This window comes from Camelina sativa, chromosome 17 (assembly GCF_030686135.1).
Source record: "Camelina sativa cultivar CO46 ecotype springtype chromosome 17, ASM3068613v1".
In the NCBI taxonomy this organism is placed as follows: domain Eukaryota; kingdom Viridiplantae; phylum Streptophyta; class Magnoliopsida; order Brassicales; family Brassicaceae; genus Camelina; species Camelina sativa.
In genome coordinates this window covers 11,196,447-11,212,356 of record NC_141896.1, presented here as the reverse complement: position 1 = coordinate 11,212,356, position 15,910 = coordinate 11,196,447, and the positions used below count along the sequence as shown (strand labels likewise).

At 47.0% G+C, this 15,910-nt stretch overlaps 1 protein-coding gene and 1 pseudogene across 1 annotated transcript; one reads left to right on the top strand and one right to left on the bottom strand.

The window, feature by feature from the left end:
- The first annotated feature begins 547 nt into the window (after positions 1-547).
- Positions 548-2,991, top strand: LOC147923495 (uncharacterized). The gene is made up of 4 exons (XM_087496466.1): positions 548-1,088; positions 1,202-1,858; positions 1,942-2,069; positions 2,143-2,991. Exons 1-4 carry the CDS (start codon positions 548-550, stop codon positions 2,989-2,991), a joined length of 2,175 nt encoding a protein of 724 aa, XP_087352592.1.
- A 7,464-nt stretch (positions 2,992-10,455) lies between these two features.
- LOC147923494 (uncharacterized) lies at positions 10,456-12,104 on the bottom strand (annotated as a pseudogene).
- Between the last annotated feature and the right edge of the window lie 3,806 nt (positions 12,105-15,910).

Here is a 15,910-nt window from a genome sequence, read left to right as displayed (position 1 = left end):
GGCCCGAGCTGCGAGCTGTCGAGCACGGAACGTCTCCGTGCTCCCTTCCTTTCTCCGGGCCTGATGGGCCGATCAATAACACCTCCTCGGCCCATTAGGCAAGCTTGACTTAGGCCCTCTTGCCTATTGCCCGAGATGGTAGATCGTGGGTACAACAGTTGCCCCCCAAGTCTCCCGAGCTGAATAGTTCGGGAGACTTCTGACCTTCAAGCGATCAATTTTGGGAAACTGAATATTCCCCATATCCCCACGATTTGATCGTGATAATGATGGGATTTGCCTTCCCGAACAGGCCTCGGGGCCCACTAGGTGGCGTGTTGGTTATAAGAGAGAAAGAGAACGGTGTGAGACCTTTCACTTCCCCAGGTAATCATTGCTTCCTTGTGCCGTGTATAAAGGTAAACTCGACTTCTCTCTCACCCCAATTCTTCAATCGTGTTTGTGCTTTTATGTTTTTAGACTTTTCTCTCTTTTCTCTGTAACCTTTGCTTTCGCCGGAAAGTTCTTCAACTCCCGTTTTCTTTTCACACGAATCGCTCAAAGAAAAATGTCTCCTCCGAAATCCTCGTTGGGTAAAACCGTGAAACCCCTGATTCCGGGCGTTTACGGCCCTCACCCACCGTCAATTCTCTCGGCGGAGAATATAGCCGAATTTAGGGGGTCCATCGGGATTTCATCGGAGATTGAAATTAAATTCCCGGGGGCTCACGAATCTCCGGAAAATCCTCCCCCAGGGTATTGCTGCGCGTTTGAGATATTCTTCTCTGCGTGCGGTCTGTCGTTTCCTCTCCCCGAACTCATCGTGAAGATGATGTTCGAACTGGGCTTCGCTCTCCCCCAGATGTGCCCAAACTTCGTCCGCATCGTCATGTGTCTTCAAACTCTGGGGGAAGAGTTCAACTACAAACTGTCCCTAGCCGACTTTCTTCAAGTATACACGGTGAAGACTGGTCGGACTAAGGGGACACTCTATGTAAGCCCGCTTTCCGGACTGAAGGTCTTTGACGACCTTCCCGAGAAGGATGAGAAGTGGCGGAAGTCGTATTTTTTCTTCCCGGTCAACGAGCTCACCTTCGGCCACCTCGCAAGTTCGCACGTATCGAAGTGGACTTCGAAAATTGGTAGAACGGCGCTCTTAGTCAGGTGCCCTTAATATACTATTTTCCTTTCTGTTACTTACTCCTTGTTTTTCTTGTCCCAGATCACTTCGAGCGCGGACTGCTTTGCCCTACATTCGTAGAGTTTTTCTCGAGGTTTTGCAGCCAGGGTCAGATTGCCTGGGACTCCTTTTCGTGCGAAAGGATTAGAGAATCCACAGTGCGGCTTAGGAGTCGTTCCCTCGTTTGCTCCGACCCTATAAGCACTTCGGAGATGAATTACAGAGAGGAACGGGCTTGCCGACTCGCCGAAAAGGAGGCGAAGCTGAATATGGCGGCAGCGCTCGCCGAGGGCAAAGCTCGTCTTCCTAAGAAGTCAGGCCCCTCTTCTCCTGAGGTAGACGGGACTTCGTTACCCCCCACTGATTCTTCCGAGCCGCTTACGGGGGCCTCCGAACCTCAGCCCAGCTCGCCCGAGCCCGCAGTAATTATTGTAGCTGACTCCAGTGACGAGCCGCGGGAGGTTATAGCTCCCCCCGTCGAGGTCAGTTCCCAGCGGTCGGACTCATCCAAAAAGAGGAAGGAACCTGAGACTTCCTCGCCTCTTCGCGAGAAGAGCCGAGCTCGGACTAGTTCGTCTGGAGACGAGCGAAGTAAGCCTAGCTCGAAGGATAGGGGTCCTTCCTCAGAGAGGAGATCTAAGGAGTCCGGGGATTCCTCTGGCAGGCCGCCTTCGAAGGAACGTCGTTCCTCCCCCCGAGGTAATGATAACTCGAGGTTTCCTTTTTTTTTTGCTTGCTGGGTCTCGGGGACCAAATAGACTGACGTCATTCGTCCATTTCAGTTCCCCCTGCGTCCCCAGCCGATCTGATGAGGAGTTACACCCGGCCAGGAGTTCGGGTTCCGGCGTTTGCGGACATGTCCGAACTCAACCGTGCGAACTTCTTCCGCTTCGCGGACAAGATTGGCGAGGTTAGTGACACATGCTTTCTCAGTTTTTTTTATTTACCACCTTCACCGTTTTTAACGAACTGTGACTTCCCAGCTAATGATCGAGTTCAACTCCTCGGTGGCGTCTTATGAAGATCAGCTATTTGCATCTCCTTCATCTTCCGAGGTGAGCCTCCTCCGGGAAAAGATTGCTGACCTGGAAGCCCAGGTGAAGGAGTACGCCAGGTTAGAGGCCGAGAATGCTGCTACTGTGGAGAAAGCCGAACAAATCCGGGCTCGGATGAAGAGAGCCGAGGTACAGGTGCTTGACCTCGGAATTGCCAATGAGGACCTCCGAGACAAGCTGAAGAAGGCGGGGGACCTTTACTACGAAGCCGCGGAGGATGCCAAGGCAGCAAGGAGTAGATTGCACGAGATCGAGCTTCGCAATCAGCTACTCGAGGCTGGAAACAGCTGCGAGATTGAGAGGGTGCGAAGGGAGGAAAGACAGGCAATGAGGCGGACTCTCCGTCCTCTGGTCGAGGAGGTGAAGGTCACCTTCGAAGAGAGGGAGAAGCTAGCCCCGCTTCAGATCCGAGCTGCCGAGATTAGGGCTAACCGGATGCTGGTCGAAGAGATCTCTAGAGGCGAGATCCAAGACATGGAGGCCGAGCTCGGACTCCTAAAAACTGACGAGGAGGAAGCTGACGAGAAGGTTTCAAAGGTAACTCCCCGTGAACTCGACCTCGCTGCATTCTTAAACCTTTTGGCGGATACGCCCGATCTCTTATGCAACGAGCACCCGCTTAACGTCACAATCGACGAATCCGGCACTAACCTCGGGCAACTCTCGACTCAGGGGATGGACGACTACCTGGCGACCACTAGGTCGGAAGGGGAGCTAGCGGAGTTGGGCTTGGTCCTTTCCGAGGCGGCGTCTGATCCAGCCCCTCCGAATCAATAGTTCCTATTCTGGGGTTGTCTTGGCACGAGTTGCCCCCCTGTTTTGTAGTACTTGTTTTTAGACTCGCTTCGGAGTGTTTTGGTCGTGGTGACCGCTCCGAGGTCGTTTTATTTGTTTTTTTTTAATGTGAACTACATTTCCACAATCTTTCGTTTAAAAGATGGTACGAGCAGAAATGAACGCGAAGTGAGAACCTCGGCTAAATAGTTCGGAAAAATGACCTCCCAACCTATAAGTAAAGCTGGGTACGAAGTGATTACTTCGGTTTAGATAGGAATTTTGCGAAACTGAGCTTTGACTTTAAGTAAAGCGGAGGACGAAGTGAGGACTTCGGTTTAAATTTTTCGCAAAACTTAGCTTTAAAGTAAAGCTGAATACGAAGTGAGAACTTTAGATTTAAGAAAAAAAAAGTTTAAGAAAACTTTAGATTTTATTAATATGGATAGCTGGACCCGAAGTGGGCTGCCTACGTACCCTTATCGGGATCAAGCCAAATCGTAGTTCGATATCAAGACATTAACTGTAGAAAAGTTTAAGGTGCAGAGAATTCCACGACCTCGGGACTGGTTTTCCCTCTGAATCCTCGAGCTGATAAACTCCATTTCGGACTTCGCGAGTAATTCTGTATGGTCCTTCCCAATTGATTCCCAGCTTTCCTGCATTGAGCTCCTCGGTATTCTCATGGACTTTCTGCAGGACGAGGTCGCCCACTGCCAAGGGTCTGCCTCGGATTTTGGAGTTATAGTACCGAGCCACCGTGTTCTGGTAATTCTGGATCCGGACTAACGCCTGGTCCCGACGCTCGTTGATTGTATCAAGAGTATCCTGTAGGAACTCCTCATTTTCCTCTGCTCGGAGTGGGTTCAGCGAGGTACGGACTCCGGGGACTTCTATGTCAACTGGGACTACGGCATCAACTCCGTAAACCAGGGAGAAAGGTGTCTCATTAGTGGCTCGACGAGGTGTTGTTCGGATCGCCCAGAGGACACCCTGAAGTTCGTCCGGCCAGCGCCCCTTTCGAGCATCGAGCCGTTTCTTCAAGTTGGCAAGTATGACCTTATTCATTGCCTCGGCTTGCCCGTTACCTTGCGGGTAACGAGGAGTTGACTTGTTGAGTCGGATTTTCCACTTCGCGCAGAACTCTTCGAACTTCGAAGAGATGAATTGTGGGCCATTGTCCGTGATGATTTCACACGGGACGCCGTAGCGGTAGATTATGCTCTTAAGCACGAACTGTTCCACTTTGTCGCTTGTTACTTTCGCATAGGCTGCCGCTTCTACCCACTTGGAGAAATAGTCGGTAAGAGCGAGCACATACTGGACTCCTCCTGGTCCTCGATGTAGCGGACCGATGATATCCATAGACCACCTCATGAAAGGGTAAGGTGCGGACACCGAGGACAGGAGTTCGGTAGGTTGATGGATTGATGGGGCGTGCTTCTGACACTTCTCGCAAGCTCGAGTCCGACCGCCGGAATGATTCCCATTGGGTCCGTCGTGAACAGCTCGCATTAGCATCGCGGGCTCTCTACCGGCCACGCAAGTCAGATAAGGACCTGCTACACTTCGGCGTAGAAGTATTCCGTTGTGAATGCAGTACCGCGCACTTGTGACCTTGAGTTTCCTAGCTGCCCACTTGTCGGCTGGGAGTTCCCCTTTTTCAAGGTAAGCCCAGATCGGGCTCCGCCAGTCATCTGCCCCCCAGCTGTTAGAATTCGTGCTGCTCGAGGTGGCATGTGGGATAACGGCTTGATTGTCAGCTGGTGAGCCCGATGATTCCGGAGCTGAATTTTCGTCGAGCTCGGCGAGAGGTGGGTGAACTTCCATTGGGGTAAGCAAGACAAGGTCCAGATCTTCCGAGGTTCGAGAGTCCGCAGCCGTCTTACGAGCTGCTTCCTCAGCGGCCAGCTGTTTTTTCATTGCGCGGGTCACGACGTGTGTGCCCTCCAGCCGGATGCTTGGAAACTGGATGACTTCGACGGGGATGATCCTTGTTGTCGCAGGATCCGAAGTGGAGGCCAAAGATGCTAAAGCATCCGCAGCAGAGTTCTCACTTCGTGGGATCTTAGTGATTTCGAACTCCTCGAACTTGGCGACTAACTCCCGAGCTGTGGACAAATAAGCCTCCATGCGGCCATCCTTTATTTCGTACTCCCCCAAAAACTGGTTGGTGACCAGCTGCGAATCGCAAAAAGCTCGAAGTTTTCGGACAGCAATCCCCACTGCGAGGCGTAAGCCGGCGAGGAAAGATTCGTACTCAGCTTCGTTGTTGGATGCACTGAAAGCCAAGCGAAATGATTGCTCGATCACTTCGCCTGTAGGAGAAGTGAGGCGGACCCCAATTCCTGCCCCCGATTTGGAAGAAGCTCCATCAACATACAGCGTCCATGGAATTTCGACAGTGTCGCTAGCCGAGGAGGCTAGTGGGAGTTCGATCAAGAAATCGGCCAGCACTTGTGACTTCGCACAAGTTCGAGTCCGGAACTCGATGTCATATTCGCTCAACTCAACAGACCATTTAGCCAGCCGCCCGGATTGGCTCGGACTATGTAATACCGTCCGAAGTGGCTGCGTCGTCAGGATTATGATCGTATGGGACTGGAAGTAAGGCCGCAGTTTCCTTGCCGAAGTGACTACTGCTAGGGCCAATTTTTCCATCATTGGATACCTCGACTCCGCTCCGGTGAATGACTTGCTGATATAGAAAATTGGTCGCTGCTCCCCCCTTTCTTCGCGAACCAAAACTCCACTGACCGCACTATCCGATACAGCTACGTAAAGAAAGAGTGGCTCTCCGAACTCAGGCTTCGCCAAGACCGGCGGTTCAGATAGATAAGCTTTGAGTTGGGCGAATGCTTCCTCACACTTCGCATCCCACAAGAAAGTTTTTCCCCCTTTTCGTAACAGCTGGTAAAAAGGGAGGCATTTGTCCGTAGATCGAGAGATGAAGCGGTTGAGAGCTGCGATCCGTCCGTTAAGGCGCTGCACTTCGCGCAAGGTCCTAGGAGAACTCATAGACAGGAAAGCATTAATTTGCCTCGGGTTCGCTTCAATTCCTCTTTCTGTGACGATATACCCCAGAAATTCTCCTGATGGAACTGCGAAGGTGCACTTCGTGGGGTTGAGCTTCATCCCGAACTGATCCAGGACGTCGAAGCAGACTTTCAGATCGGCGAGATGCGAACTGGCTTCCATCGATTTCACCAGCATGTCATCGATGTAAACTTCCATGGTTTTTCCGAGTTGATGCTCGAACATTCGGTTCACCAGTCTTTGGTAGGTTGCTCCCGCATTTTTTAGCCCAAAAGGCATCACCTTGTAGCAATAGATCCCGCGGTCCGTAATGAATGCAGTCTTCTCCTGGTCGTCCGGGTTCATTAGGATTTGGTTGTAGCCAGAGAATGCGTCCATGAAGGACATCAGCTCGTGACCCGAAGTGGACTCAACTAACCGGTCGATATGCGGAAGTGGAAAGCTGTCTTTGGGGCACGCCTTATTCAGGTCGGTGAAATCAACGCAGACTCGCGACTTTCCGTTTTTCTTTTTGACAACGACTGTATTTGCGAGCCACTCAGGGTATTTTACTTCGCGTATCTGTCCCGCCTTCAGCAAACGTTCAACCTCTTTGTTAACGATTTCAGCTCGCTCAGGACCCAGCTTCCTTCGCTTCTGCTTTACAGGTCGGAACGTAGGGTCCACATTCAGCTCGTGGGAAATAACTTCTGAACTGATGCCGGGCATCTCGTCTACAGACCACGCGAAGGTGGCCATTCTTTCTTTCAGGAAGGTTATCAGGGCGGCACGGAGCTCGCTATCCAATCCCACTCCGATCTTGATTTCTTGATCCGGGAACTTGCCATTGATGAAAATGGACTCAGTGAGGTCACCTTTTAGCTGCTTCCGAACTGGATTTTTCGGGACCTCGAGCTGTGGTTGCTATTGGATCAGGAGTTTGTGACTTGCGAGGTAACAGCTCATGGCCGTCCTTTGGCTTCCCAGAACCTCCCGGACTCCTTGTGGGGTCGGAAATTTGACGCACTGATGGTACGTCGAGGCCACCGCCTTCATCTGATAGAGCCAGGGAGTTCCCAAAATAACATTATAGGCCGCAGGTCGGTCGAAGACCGTGAACTCCACCATTTTAACCACTCCTTGAGTGGACACTGGTAATGTGATCGTGCCCAAAGACATCGACGTCTCGCTAGTGAACGAGACCAGGGGTGAGGGCGGTCCTGCGATGTGCTCTTTCCCGATACCCATTCTGGTGAGCGTCTCAAGGAAAATCAAGTCTACCGAACTCCCAGTATCAATTAGGATTCGGCAGACTTTGTGGTTCGCTACATCAAGCGAGATGACGAGCGCGTCATCGTGCGGAGTGTCCAACCCCTCAGTTTCCTTCTCGGAGAAAGAAATTTCAGGTAGATCACTGGCTATCAACTTAGCTCGCTTCGGCTGGGGGCTAGTGAGCTTCCGCTGATGGTCTTTGATCGCAGTGATGGAGTTCCGAAACAGACGCGATCCTCCCATTATCACATCGATTCTTTTCTTGGGAGCTTCACTTCCATCAGACTGCTTTGGTTTCTTTGAAGGTGGAGCGTCATCGTCCATTTGGGAATCGCTTTTTGCTCCAATTCTTCAATTGTGACATTCGGCATTTCTCCCGCCACATACTTCTCTGCGAGGAGATGCATCAGCTTCTTACAGTCACGAGTAGAATGACTGTTGGTTTTATGGAGCTCGCAGTACGTGTCCTCATCTCGGACCCACTTGTTACTCGGGAGTACGCCGCTCTTGGAGCGCGGTGAAAATGGTGGTTTGGACGGTGAATTCTTTGGAGAATTCTTCTGGGGAGATTGGGTGACTGCGAAAGTGCTCGGCCCGGACTTCGGAGTTGTAGGCGGAGTCTTTTTGGCAGGTGCTTCGAAGCGCGGTTTCCCTGCAGACGGGGCGTTTTGTTTTTGCGCAGCGGCGAGTTTGTCTTCTTCTGCGACTATCCAGTTCGAAGCCCGGTGTAGTGCGTCCTGAATAGTTGGGAAACGATTCATGGACAACTCTTCGCGGAAGCGAGATTCGTGCCACAGGCCGTTCTTAAGCGCGGCCAGGGCTGTGGAGTCCGAAAGTCCGGGAATTTTGACCTGGATCTCCTTGAACTTTGTTATGTAAGACCGAAGGGACTCTCCAGCCTTTTGGCTTAAGTTCCAAAGCTGAGCATCCGTCACCGCAGTTTCGATTAGGCTAGAATACTGCTTGACGAACGAGGTCGACAGCTCGTTAAAGTTTGTTATGGAGCCAGCTGCTAAGGATGCGAACCAAAGCAGTACCGGTCCACTAAATGTTTCTGCGAACAGCTTGCAGTACCCAGCGTCTGCTTCATGGGGCTCGAGGTCCACCCGGCTAGCTGTCAGCAAGAAAGTCTTGAGGTGATTGGTCGGATCTCCTTTTCCTTCGTAGCTCGAGAACTTAATTTTGCCAGTGTCCTTGATGCGGACTCGGGCTATTTGGTCGGAAAAAGGAGTTCGCCTCGACTCCTCGATCACTCGGAATATATCCGGAGCTGAGGTGGTTGCACTATGCATCACAGACCGCATGTCCCGAATTTCGCTCTGCATGCGGAAGATCTCGGGATTGACAGTATATCCCGCAGCCGAAGTGTTTCCATCTACGGGGAGAGGAAGACGGACTGGGACCTCGGAAGATCGGACGACGCCAGGCTGAACCGGTGTGCGAACATCGCCGGCCAGCGGTAGCGCTGTTTGTGTGTTGGTTTGAGGTGGGAACGAATCTCCCGGAGTGACATTTGTTGCTGCTACTTGCGAGGTGGAAGGTGGTGTCACACCGGAGAAATCCAAAGCGCGTCGACGCGGGTTTTGGTCGGAGGACAGGAGGTCGACCCGGTCAGCGTAGGCGCGGTGGGAGGCCGAGAGATCGGCTACGGACGTCGTGACTTCCTCCAAACGAGTGGAAATCTGCCCCTCCAAATTGTCGAAACGTTCAGTAAAAGCAGCGGAGGCGGCTTGCTGACGGTCGGACTTCTCGGACAAGTCCTGCAGGAGCTTCTGGATCACCTCCAAGGATGCCTGATCGGGAGAGCTGGCTGCCATAGCGGTGGTTATGTGGAATGAACTTGCGTATGAAGTCGGAACTGGTGAGAGTCAGGCGATAACTCCCCTCCTTCTAGCGCCAAATGTGAGAACAGAGAATATGCTTCTCCTTCCGAAGTGATTTTAACTGTGGAGGAGCTTGTCGCCGTAAACAGTTCCGAACTAAAATAATAAGAGTTTTAGAATTTGAATTTGTATTGCCTTTTTCTGGAAAAAAATCTCGGGGTCCTTTACAAATGACCTCCCCCTTACATATTTATACCGACCCATTTACTACTCAATTAATGCGGAATTAATAGTGCGCGATCCGCGCAGCCTAATTAACCCTCTTAAATGCGGGAATCTTTGACCGGGCCCGAGCTGCGAGCTGTCGAGCACGGAACGTCTCCGTGCTCCCTTCCTTTCTCCGGGCCTGATGGGCCGATCAATAACACCTCCTCGGCCCATTAGGCAAGCCTGACTTAGGCCCTCTTGCCTATTGCCCGAGATGGTAGATCGTGGGTACAACAGGAGTAGAAGACGACGGAGAATCAACAACAGGAACCAGAGTAGTAACAACCGCAGACGGAGGCAAATCCACCAGAGTATCATTAGTAAGAGGTATAGGAGAGGATGACACTGGCGGAGTAAGAGGAAGAGACCAATCATCAATAGTAATATCTGGTTGATAAACAATAGGTGGCACAATGGAAGCATGAGAAACACCAGGAAACTGATCTTCAAGAAAAATAACATCACGACTAACAAACAATTATTGACGTTCAATATCGTACAAACGCCAAGCCTTCTTTCCATAAGGATATCCGACAAAGATACATTTGCGACTCCTATCACTGAATTTATCCTTGTCATGTGGCCTCCGATGAGCATAACTCAAACAACCAAAAATACGCAAAGAATCATAAGTCGGAGAAGAACCATAAAGCATCTCATACGGCATTTTGCCCTGGAGAACAGGTGTAGGAGTACGGTTGATAAGATGAGCGGCAGTCAAAACGCTCTCTCCCCAAAACGAAACCAGAAGCGAAGCGTGGAACAGAAGGGCACGAGCAACGTTAAGAATATGCCGGTGTTTGCGTTCAACACGTCCGTTCTGTTGTGGCGTGTCAACACAAGAAGTCTGATGTTCAATACCATTTGCACGATGACAAGCAGAAAGAGCCATAAACTCGGTGCCATTGTCAGAGCGAACAGCTTTGACTGGTTTGTCAAATTGTTTGGTGCTCATAGCACAGAAGTTTTGCAGCAATCCTTTAACCTCAGATTTGGCCAACATAAGATAAATCCAAACAGCCCTAGAGTAGTCATCAACAATGGTGAGGAAATAAGCAGCACCACATGATGAAACAGTACAATAAAGTCCTCAAACATCGCAGTGAATTAAAGCAAAAGGTGCAGAAGCTTTATCAAAACTCTCAGGAAAAGTAGAACGTGTTTGTTTCGCACGTAAGCAAATATCACAAGAATGTGTTTTGTCAAAATCAACCACTAAACTATTAAAAACCGGTAATGTAGAAAGCACTTTGTAAGACGGATGACCAAGTCGACAATGCCACAAAACAGAAGGAGAAACAGTTCCCTTGCTAGCCTGATGAGCTCTTGCAACTCGAACACCCTTGAAGTAGTATACCCCTCTCGCTCTTAACCGCCGCCAATCAGGGTCCTCGTAAAACGGTCATGTAATACACAAAGAGTATCAGTAAAGATAGCAATGCATCCCGTTTGCTTGAGTAGGCGTGATACCAAAATAAGAGTACAATTGAAATTCGGAACATAGAGAACATTGGGTAAGAAATAATCAGTATTCAACTGTAATGTCTCTATCTTCGTAGCACGAGAAGCCGTGCCATCAGGAAAAGTGACCGCAGAAGGCATAATATCAATAACTTTGTGCAACAAGGACAAATCGCCTGTCATATGGTGAGAGGCACCAGTGTCTATGATGACATCAGTGAGATTGGTTTTACCAGAAAAACGTTCAGTAGAAAGTTGGCTCTATTGATTCTGAAGAAGACTGATTAGAGAGGCAATCTGGTCAGCAGGAACCAGAGGAACAGAAGCAGGAACTGGAACGGAAACCGCATTTGCATGAACACGTCCACGCCCGCGGCCACCAGAAGAAAAAGACCGACCACCACCACGTCCCCTTGTACTCTGTCCCGAAGCAGAGCGTTGTTGTTGTTGTTCAAGGAACCACTCGGGATAGCCATGTAAGAGAAAACACTCCGACGCGTCGTGTCCCTTACGCTTGCAGTGAGAACACATCCGATTGGGATCACGACTCCAAACATTAACGGCGGCAGCAGTAGCAGGACCGGATAGAGAAACAGGGGAAGATTCGGTTTTCACAGCGAATCCGACAGCTTTGTGTCTTGTATTAGTAGAGCGCATGTTGTCGAGATCTTGTTCTGCCCGGATAACACGTGAATAGACGATGTTCAAGTCAGGAAGAGGCTCCTCATCAATGATTTGAGATCGAATGTGACTAAACCGCGACTCATCAAGACCAAAAAGAAATTTGTGAACCGCAGCAGCACACGTACATGTAGTGGTAGATTGAAAAGCTTGTAACTCTTCCCAAAGTTTAGAGAGACGACCGTAAAACTCAAGAACAGATTGGCCGTTCTGTTTGCAATTTCTAATCTCTTCCTCCAGAAGATGTTTACGAACACCATTCTTGACCGAGAACCGGCACTTAAGAGACTCCCAAAGCTTGAAGGCTTCGGGAACATGAGAAACAGTAGAGGGAACTTGTGGATCGATAGCAGTGCGTATCCATCCCACAATCATAGAGTTAGTAGAAATCCATCGGGCAAGATCAGGATTAGAGGTAGGTTTTGGTATAGAACCATCAATAAATCCAATCTTTTGTTTAGCTTGGAGAGAATTCCAAAGCTCTGTTGTCCACTCTGAGTAGTTATCACCACGAAGAAAAACAAGGGTGATAAGCAAACCAGGATTATCTGAAGGATGTAGAGTATACAGAGTCTCCAAAGAGGTGTTCTCCGCCATAGTAGATGCAATAATAGAAGAAGTAGTAGATGAAATAGTAGAGGAAGTAGACATGAGAACAAGTATGAATTTTGATAAGAAAAAAAATGAGAGAAAGAATCAAAGCCAAGCACAGAACAATTCTAGAAAAGAAATCGCTTGTCTGGCTTTGATACCATGTTATGAACGTAAAGTCTGAGTATTATTGATAGATGTACAAGAGTCTTTATACAAGGCAGATCCTAAACTTTAGGGATATGAACTAATCCTATATAACATATAGATTACAACATAGTTTAGTTATCCTTATCTCTATACTAAGCTTATTGCAGTGTAGCAATAGCTAGTTATCATTTACAATAATTTTCATTTAAGATGTTTTTTACTCATAGAGCTTTCAAGATGGATGATAGTATATCGATTTACATGTTATTTACAATATTGTATTGACGTTGTTTCGGATAAAGGGGTTAAATAATCCACGTTTTATGAAATTGGGTAACTGAAATTGCATTATATTATGCAATTTTCCGACTCTCCACCGTTGCATACAAAAATCAAAATAAACGAAATAAATTACCAAATAAACTGGAAATACAAAATCTCAGAATTTTAAATCTGCGTGACATAAGAAAAACAAGGGACAACTCTATACAGTCAAGTTTACCATATGAAAAAAAAAAATCGGGTAACTGAGATATGTGCACTATATTATGCAATTTTCCGACTCTCCACCGTTACATACAAAAATAAATAAAAAGAACATAAGGACAAGGCAACCTATCTAATTCAGTTGTTGTTAAGAAACGAAATAATTTACTAAATAAACTGGAAATACAAAATCTCAGAATTTTAAATCTGCGTGACATAAGAAAAACAAGGGACATACAGTCAAGTTTACCATATGAAAAAAAAAATTTCTATACAGTAAAATAAAATAGATAATTATCTACTAAGGTTTTCGGACTAAGAAGGTTAATAGTACTACTAGCAAATTAATCACATATAATTTTATTCTGTAACTCCGAAGGGACAATCAACTTTTTTTTAGAATTAATAAAATTAATAAATATTTTTAACATATTTTATCTTCTGAATCTATTGGTAATTTGGTACACATAATCGCATTCTTCTTCTTGGAAATTGAAAAGTAATAGAAAAAGTAATAGAAACGGTGGAGTTTTTGGCGAGAGAGACAATAAGTGGGGACAGATATTTCGTAAACGAGTCATGATCATGTATTGTCATTTTGAGTTAAGTGACCGAAAAAAATTATCGCTTGCAACGGAACAAAAATATTTTGTTGATTCATTTTCTTTGCTAATTTGTTAATAGTATATGACAATAGTTACATAGATAAATCACTTTTTTTTTTGTTATTAAGTTTTTTATGAATTAAAAAAATCTCAAATACAACTTAAACAAATTTTGCAAAAAAAAAAAAATCATTAATTCAGAAAAACAATCCTAAATTACATTTTTTCCAGTCTCTAGTCAATTAGAAAAATTAATTTGAACTAATATGTATCATATGCTTTCGAAAAATATATTTGGTATTAATCCATATATTTACGAAAATGTAGAATTCCCTAAAAGGAAAGATTCTTAATTGATTTTGCAGTATTTTTATTTTAAACCCCATTTATAATTATTTAAATAAACTGTGTTTCATTTTGAGGTACCTATAGTGGTACAAGATGTGGTGCAGGTTCAGAAAAAGGTCCACAAGGCTCTGTTCCAAGAGGATGCAGTGGAAGAAAAAGCTGTTGGGGAAGGTACTTCGGTCTGTGAGGGTAATGATGAGCAGTCTGGGGAACAGCCTGCTTCCCTGACCATGGGTGCAGGTGTGGCTGAGAATCATGCGGCGGACCCTCAGGAGGAGGTGGCTACGGATGAGGTTGGGTTGGAGTTAGATGAGCAGATGGTTACTGATGAGCAGGCGACTGGTGGTGAGGGGGATGCAGTTGTAGTTCCGAATGCTGCTCTCACTCAGCTGCCTTCGGCTGATACGGGTACCATGGTTTTGGATGAGCATAAGGAGACAAGTGAGGGAATTGAACCAAAGGTGGATAAGGCAGTTAAGCCTAAGATGGGTCTGATGCCGGGGGAAGAGTCCAAGAAGCTGAATGTGTATCTTCGCAACACACCAAGGAAGAGGCCAGCTCCAAGAATTCGGATCACGGTGGCGATGGACATAACCCGAAGAACCAGGACATGGGGAAGGGAACCGTTGGTGGTGGCAAACCACCTAAACCATTGGGTTGATAAATGAAGATCTTAAGCTGGAATTGCCAAGGCCTAGGTAATTAGGCAACTATCGGACATCTTAGGGACTTGTGGTTTCAGCACTGGCCGAATTTTATGTTTCTATCTGAAACAAAACAGTCTTTTTTTATTTATGGAGCAATTTGTAGGCTATTTTGGCTATTTTGGCTATTTAAATTTAATAACAGTTGATCCAATTGATACTAGTGGTGGATTGTCACTTTTTTTTATAATAAAGATGATTTTAATGTTTCAATTCTTTTTGAGTCGGATCGAATGATTGACATTAAGGCAATTTACAAAGGCAAAGTTTTTCACTTAATATTTGTTTATGGAGATCCAGTCCCTAAGAAGAGGGATTTAGTTTGAGAACGCTTAACAAGATTGGGTGTTACTAGAAGTACCCCATGGTTTATCATTGGTGACTTTAACGAGTTAACGGGGAATCATGAAAAGAGAGGGGGTAAACTCCGCCATGTGTCCACTTTCCGCTCTTTTAATTGCATGATTCAAGATTGTGGTTTTCTGGATTTCCCATATCTTAGGGATTTTTTGTCATGGCATGGATGGCGGGATATAAAACCGATACTATGTTGGTTGGATAGAGCGTTAGGCAATGATGATTGGCATGCTGTTTTCCCGGATACGGTGACGGAATATCTACCTATGGTAGCTTATGATCATAAACCTATGTTGGCTTTCATCAGCACAAAATACCCACGAGGGAAGCGATGGTTTGTATTTGATAGACGGTGTCTTGGCAAGGACGGTTTAATGGGTGCTATTTCCTCGTGTTGGGGGGCTGATGATCAGTGCGAGCAGGGAGATTTCATGGATAAGGTGGTAAATTATCGATGGTCAATTTCCAGGTGGCGGAAGTCACAGGTTCCGGTAGAACGTGATGCAATTAAGGTCCTTAAACTGCAAATAACTGTAGTGCAGTCGGATGTTGTGACTACTCCGGAGGCAATTACTGAGTTACATACATGATTGCGGGAGGCATATCGTGAGGAGGAGACTTATTGGTATCAGAAAAGTCGGAACAAGTGGATGCGATTGGGTGATAGGAACTCCAAGTATTTCCACGCTCAGACGAAACAACGTAGGGCCCAAAATCGAATTGTGGAGCTTTTTGATAAGCATGATGTTTGGTCTACAGATGATGATGTAATTCGGAATACGGCGGTGTCATATTTTGAGGAGTTGTTTTCTACCATTAACCCAGATAATTGTGATGATGTTCTCAAGGAAGTTAATACGGTGATTACGGATGACGTCAATGCCCGACTGACTGGTCCCGCATCGGAGAAGGAGGTTAGAACCGCTCTGTTTATGATGCACCCTAATAAAGCCCCAAGGCTGGACGGGATGACAGTACTATTTTTTCAGAAAGCATGGAGTGTTGTGAAGACGCACTTGGTCCTCTTGGTGAATTCTTTCTTTGAGCAAGGTTCTTTTGATAAGCGGTTGAACACAACGCATATCTGTTTAATTCCTAAAGTGGCAAAACCGACTCGGATGACGGAGTTGCGATTGTGTAATGTGGGATACAAAATTATTTC